We start from the raw sequence: 7048 nt of genomic DNA on the forward strand, positions 1-7048 counted from the left end.
ACTGAGCGCTGGGGGGGGGGTGGGGGGTTACTGCCTGCAGCTCAGCCACACCCCATACACTTGTGTATACATGTTTTTCTCTGTCAGTGTTACTCTGGTGATCTTGTAACAGTGGGTGAACAATTCCACTGAATTGAAAAGTTATCTATAAATAAATGTGTAGTGTAGTTCTTTCTTCCTTTTAACTTTTAAATAGGTCATCCTTGTTTCTTTCTGGCTGCTTCCTTTTTTCTTTTTTCCCTTTGTGATAAGGATAGGATTAGGGTTTTTTTGGGAAGGATTAATAAATATTCTGTCACCTTGTCCTCTGGTTTCAGTTTCCCTATATAGGAGCTCCTTATCCTTACTCTTCCTCCAGATAGCAGTCTGGCATTTCAGCATCAACTGCATTAATTGAAAAGGACATTGACTTACAAGTGGACATCAAAAAATTATTTAAGACTTGTGTAAGCTCGACTTAAATGTCTAGCATCTTCATAACTTCTGTGATGGCTATAACCATTGGGAAACCATATTGTTCCACGGGGTTTTTTGGTGTTTTTTTCTCCCCCCTCTTCATTTGAAGTCTGTGTTTTACATTTGTAGATGGCTCAGCAGTGTCATCTGTCTTGATTATTATGTTAGTATCAATTTCATCACTGCTTTTAGTATTTTTGTGAGCACAGAAAGTCATCTTGACATGAAACATTTTCTAAGTTCTTCCTTCTGTATCAAATTTTTCAACCATGTTGATAGGAATGGCTATCTCCATTTTATCCATGTGGCCAGTGATGCTTGGAACCACTAAGTATTGTTCATTCCTGTAGGAAGATAAACTAATTCTTCTATTAAATGCTCAGTTGTAACTGTCTCCTTCCTGTAATCTACTAGTGTGAATATGGTTGCAAAGATTCCTCCCTAGCTCTCTGCAGCCACTGAAAATCAAAACAATAAAAGCAGTTTTCAGGAATGCTTTTTGCCTTGGTACAGTGGGTTTCTGAGGTTTGGTTTAGGATTTCTGGTTTGGTTTTGTGTTTTTTTTGTTTTGTTCTGTTTTTTAGTTAGGAACTGGCAATCTGCAGATCTTTAATGCCCATCCATTCATGCTAACTTTGAAAAACCAGTTTTTGTCGCCAATAGATGATCTTAAAAACGTTTATGCCATTCACACATAGTGTGGAAGAGGCAAAGATAGATACCTTTAGAATTCTGTTGCTAAAGTTGATTTCATACTCTGGCAAGTTTGGTGTGGAGGACAATTAGCTGCTTCATCAGCAATTAAGGCTTAAGATTTTGTAAAGACTATTCGTGTCTTAATGCCTTAATAGGCTTTTCCTGACCTTTACTTTTTTTTTTTGTCTTCACTGATTCCAATCTACTGGATCATTGATGAATGGGAAGATGCTGTCAGCAGGTCTTTGCAGCTGTTGTTGCTAAGTGGACTATATAAATCTCTACAAGGAGAAAAAAATTCCTCAATCTCCTTATTAACAATCAAGTCCCATCTGGTTGTATCAAGTGGTTTTTGCTGTTAATCTGCATTCTTCCCAGGAAACTTTGGGAGAAGGGTGTAATGTCTCTAGTCTGGTAAGATCTTCACACAGCAGTTGAGACAAGGGTGTTTTCAATTCCGCTTGCGGTGAACTGCTGTGTCACTGTGTTTTGTGATCTTTTGAGATTATAAAAGTGGATACTAATTTATAGAATGACAGAAGACTGGATCAAAATAGCAAAGTAGACATTTTCATGACAGCAGTATGTGTTATTTACATCCTTCTAAAGCATAATTATGAGAGAGACTGGGGAATAAACACATAATCTAGACTTTTGCAAGCAAAACAAAGTAATCTAATTCCTTAATTTTCTTTGTCATTGTTATTACAGCACATTGCTATACATTGTGGAAGTGGAATTCATAACAGAAAATATCCTCTGATTTCAATGCAGTAATTTGAGTTTACTTCAGAGTCAAGAGAGCAGAAAAAATAAAGATGAAAAAAAGGCAGCACAACTCATGTAGAAATTTGGTGTCACTTTGGCAAAGACCAAACCAGGATTACTAGTGAGACCAAAACTTACACCTGTATGCAACTTCCTGAATCACTTACTCTGTCAGTTCAGCACAGCATTTTTTATAAGTACTGCCATTCATCTGTCAAATCCCTGTCTGTTATCTCTCTGAATTTAGTCTTCTTTTGTGCTGTACATACCACGCTAGAGCTGAAAAGAGCTGTGAAATCACCTTTATAGACCCCTGCTCTGTGCACTTTGGCATAGCAGAATACTTTTAAGCACTTTGTCAACATCTGTAAAATCAATGTGCTTTAATACAAAAAATAGTAAAGAATGCAGCTGCAGGTGCTAGTGCAGGCAGTGTGAATATGTAGACAAAATACCCATTATCTTTGGTTTTTATGAGAGGAGCAGCATTAGAACACTTCCTCTAATAGCTTCAGTCACAGTGCGAAGACTCTTATCCTTTGAGCTGCTCTTCTGAAAGTACTGGCTCCAGCTGAGTTTATTGCTCCTCAACAAGATAACCCTGAGAAGTAAAGCTGGTGGAGGAAGAGCTGAAAAGAATGTACCAAGAGCAGCAGTGTATGGAACAATAGATTTATTTTTGTAATTTTTAGAAATGGAATTAGGAAGGCTAACATGAATCAAAGTTAAAGCTAATGTCTAACTGCTAATCTAGTAGATTCTACTAAGTCTGTTATATCAGCTTTACATGTATTCTGTGAAAACAAAGACCATCTAAATAAGTTGTGAGAATTAAGAGCGTGCTGCTTCAGTGTAGCTAAGTTGAGTCATATGAACATGTTTTAAAGCCAGTAATAATCTTGCCCACCTAAATGTCTAAATCTTGGAATCCTGCCAAGTCCCCCGATGACTTGCAGGGATGTTACATTGTCCATTCAAATTTTGGGATTTTTTTGTATTTGTTCAATTTAACTGGATGCAGCCTGTCTCAAATATTAGGGAGTTATTAGAAGAGGAGCAAAATCAAATTCTTTTCACTGTTTACTTCTCATGATTTGTTGTTAATAAACCTGTAATTCTCTTTTTTTTTTGCAACTTCCTAATTATAATTATCTAATTCTGTTGCTGCTGTGCTTTCTAAAATCAATATTTTTCTACCAGATTTTATTAAGAATGTTATTTTGGAGACTTTGAACTACACCCAGACCCTGTCTTTCCCACTTACAAAGGTGGACTCTCCCGGAGAGAACCGGCCATAAGATACACTGTGCGCGGTGGAGGGGTCTGGGATGCCTGGTGGGGGTACAGCCTTCCTTTCCATTCTTGACAAGACTAGGAAAGGTGGTTGTTGGCCATTGTCATGGCAATGTTCTGCTTCTAGAAAGAAGTATGTTTTAAAGCTTCTAAGTAGGGTATGAGAAAATGAGAGGATATTTTCTATTTTTATGTTTACATTTCAGAATGATGCATTCTGATTAATATGCAGGAAAAAAGTCTGGTATTCATTTGGCCCAGGGCAGATTTCTGCCGGTCCCTCAAGCCTAAGAATGTGGTGAAACACCAAGCACTGTGTCCACAAAGAGGTTGCCAGTTCCATATTTTCAGTGCTCTGGTCTTTTCCTTGTCTTTTTCCAATACTCCATCATCATAGTAAATTTGAGGCAAAGCAGCTGTAGTCCCTGTGGTGTAAAACAGCAGAATGATTGTGAAGAAATAAACCTTTGTGTCTTCCTGTGGCTGGTCCTTAGTTTTTTGCTAGTTGTTAGAAATCTCAGGAGTGCAAATACAGCAGCGATAGATGAGAGTTCAGTGTTGCGGAGGGGGAAGGCGGGAGCCCCCGGGCCGTTTCTGTGCTGGGGTCCCGTTAGGGGACAATGTCGCCCCTCCCTTACCTCAGGCCTCCACACAAGCACGGCTGTGCTGCACCGCCTTAGAGAGCTGCTTCGTGTTTTAAAGTCAATTAGTAAAAAAATATTTCATAAAAGGTCATTGTAACTGCATCTTATTACCTGCTTCTTAGCTTTACATTTACGTGCTAAACATGTTTCCTTGCAAAGGAGTGATAGCTGCCTTAATCACAAACAAAAAACATTGTCTTACAAGGCTGCTGAACTGAATTTTTCTGTTCAGATTCAGTCAATGTTAGAATGTATCTTGATTCCATAAATGTTGCACACTTGGAGATGACAAATAAAAACTCCAGTGCTAGAGTTTGGTGCTTGCCTGCTTAATTTTGTATTAGGGAAAGCTCAGGAAAATAGCTATTAAAGGAAAAGAGGTTAATTAATTATGCTAAGCATTTTATTTGCATAGTTGCCCATTTCTGTTTGAGGCAAGGAACCGTTCAGAAAACAATTACATTCCTCTTAGTAGCAGAGAGGCAAGAGGGAAGGAACGGATACTTTCAAATAAACCATACTGGAGATTTTTGTTGTTTTGATGAAATATCAGTATATTTTCAGGGTTTTGAAGTTTGTCAGCAAAGAAATGTTTTGCAAAGCAGAGCATCTTGCCAGAAGAAAAAATGACTTATTTTGTCCTCATTGACTGGTTTTATTCAGAAAGCAGGTGACAGCAATCAGTTCCAGTGCCATCTACATCTCAAATTATTTTACAAACCCCAGGAGCTAATTACAGCCCTCAGGCTCTGGCAGTCAGCTGACTTCATCATGCGACTTTTTTGGCTATTGCGTACTTCTGAGTAATTGTCTATTTATGGAAAATAAATTAATAGCTGCTCTTTCTACTTAAAAAAGAGGACCTGTGAGTGAGTGTGTAGGTTGAGCAAATGGGTTGTAGACAGAAGGGAGAGAGATTAGGAAAGTAGGAGGCAAAGGGATCAGTTGAAAGAATAAAAGGCAGGGGGGAGATGGTAGCAAGATACTAAAGGGAAAAGTTAAAAAGAAGGGGAGGAAGGAAGCAAGATCCCAGAAAACTGAACAGGAGAAGCGAACATGGCAGCAAATAGCAAGATAGAATGTGACAAGATGAAAAAAGTGAGCAAAATTGTGGGAAATAGTATTTTAAAGTATGATTTTAATATATACCTATACATTGGTTTATATAAATATATACATAGGTTTCTATAGATAGAAGATAAAAATGATGCATTTTTTTCCAAACTGTAACTGTATTATAAACACAGAAAAAGAAATTAAGTCTGAGATTCTTATTGTACATGCCTCTCTGAAAATGCTGCTAACATAGATGGTGCCTGCCTTCTTAGCTTAAGAGGAGAAAGGGTTAGATGTTATCTTTATTTATGTTGATCATATGATTCATAGAGAATGAAAACGGTGCATTTTAATATATGATGCTGCATTAATGTGCGTGAACAATAAACTAAGCATGCTTTGTCCAAAAGGTTCTATAAAAGTCTTGCAAATTATATTTTTGACACAGAGGTTGTACAGAAGGTTTTGAATTGATGAATGTTAGTAAACTTTGCCTGATGGTTATATAAACAAATCTCTGCAGTTACAAAAACTGTTGCTACTTTAGTGTCATTGTGGTGTGGCCAGAAGTTTGGGGTTTTGTCTCTTCCAAAAGTTACCTACAAAATAACCTCATGAAGACAGAAGGAATAATAACTTTTTAAGGATGAAGAGCTGAAGTGATCCTGCTGTAGGCCAGAACTTCTAGCAACTTTCGGTTAATTTGAATTATGTTGTGCAGAGAACTTAACTGCAAGAGGAATAAAAGCTGTGTGTTAAAAGTACATCAATCTCTGTTTAGAAGAGATATTTAAGAAATCATGGCTTCTGGCATAAACTGGAGAAGGAAGTAAAGTGAGCATGGAACCTTAGCAACATAACAGCATATGGAACAGGATTTTTAAAAAGACCTATAATTAAGTATGTAAAACTAGTGTTTTATGAGCACTAAAACTGAGATCTGGTTGAAGCTTCTAAACAGCCTTTCTCTGTTTCAGAATTTCAGGAGAGCAAAAATAATATTTTTTTTCATATACATGCATATGTTCACTGCCTTCTACTGAAATCTTACTTCTCTTCAAAATCTTTTAAAAAAATAAAAAAAGTAAGATGCTTGTTAGGATACCAGCTTATTTGGAATAAGATTTTTCAGAGTTTTGTAAAATAAATTATGGCAACTAAACGCAAAATACTTCATATTATTGTACATAATAATCATCAATGTATCATTTTCCCTTTTCAGATCAGCTGTTCCATGTGTTGGCCATGCACATGCGCCTCTACAGTATAGACTCTGCATACAATCCCTGGAGAAAACTAACCCAGCCGATACAGGATAAAAATTCAGAGCAAGTATTTTAATTTACCCAATATCAGTTTTACCTTGTGAAAGAAACATCCTTACTGAGGGACTTTGGGTAACTTTCTGTCTTAATTTAAATTCTCTGTGAGGTAGGCTGATGAACTTAACTTCTAAAATTGTAGGTGTGTGCTTATAAAAATTTTTCAAATTTCTTTTACGTAAAATCTGATACATTCCAGTTTTGAGTTAAAGCTTAAATACACCACTTACAAGCTTAAGCACATGCAAGTTTTATAGTATCGGGTAGAGTGGACAGGTGCACTGCTGTTCTTGGTGCAGATACTAGACAAAATTTGCATTAAGATTAAGTTAATTAATAGTTGATTGAAAGTTGGTGTCGTGGATTAAGCACAGACTGCTTAAAGTTAACTCTGTTAGTTTTTTTTTTTTTCCCTTCTTCTTCATAAATAGCTAGCAAGAGGCTGTGTTTTGGATTTGGGCTCAGGAGAAGCTGATAAGACCGATGTTTTATTCTGCTGCCAAGGTCAGCAGACGAGCAAAGAGGCACAGCCGGTTGCTAGCATAGGATTTGCCCTTATGTTAAGACTGAAACTCAAAATAGCCAATGATTTATTCCATAACATGCACGTCATGCCCAGTATATAGGTAAGAACACCCGGAAGAGTGCTCTCTTTTGCCTTCGCTCCGCTTTTGGTTTCGGTGCTCTCTCCTGGCTCCGCATCACTCTCCCGCCAGGCCTTCCCCCCCTCCCCCGCCGCGCACACACACCTTGGTCTTGGACGCCCGAATCGTTATCTCCGTTCCGTGAGTTTCGGGATCCTCCCTCTCCGGG

At 37.7% G+C, this 7048-nt stretch overlaps 1 protein-coding gene across 1 annotated transcript in view; it reads left to right on the forward strand.

The window, feature by feature from the left end:
• UBR3 (ubiquitin protein ligase E3 component n-recognin 3 (putative)) overlaps nucleotides 1–7048 on the forward strand; it is a gene marked incomplete at its 5' end in the record, with an annotated part of 61334 nt that overhangs the window by 30946 nt on the left and 23340 nt on the right. The window contains one exon of the mRNA XM_010077011.1: nucleotides 6136–6241. Within this exon, the coding sequence (XP_010075313.1) occupies nucleotides 6136–6241 (106 nt within the window). The remainder of the gene's footprint in view (nucleotides 1–6135; nucleotides 6242–7048) is intronic.

Source organism: Pterocles gutturalis, unplaced genomic scaffold (assembly GCF_000699245.1).
Source record: "Pterocles gutturalis isolate BGI_N339 unplaced genomic scaffold, ASM69924v1 scaffold15003, whole genome shotgun sequence".
Classification (NCBI taxonomy): Eukaryota; Metazoa; Chordata; class Aves; order Pterocliformes; family Pteroclidae; genus Pterocles; species Pterocles gutturalis.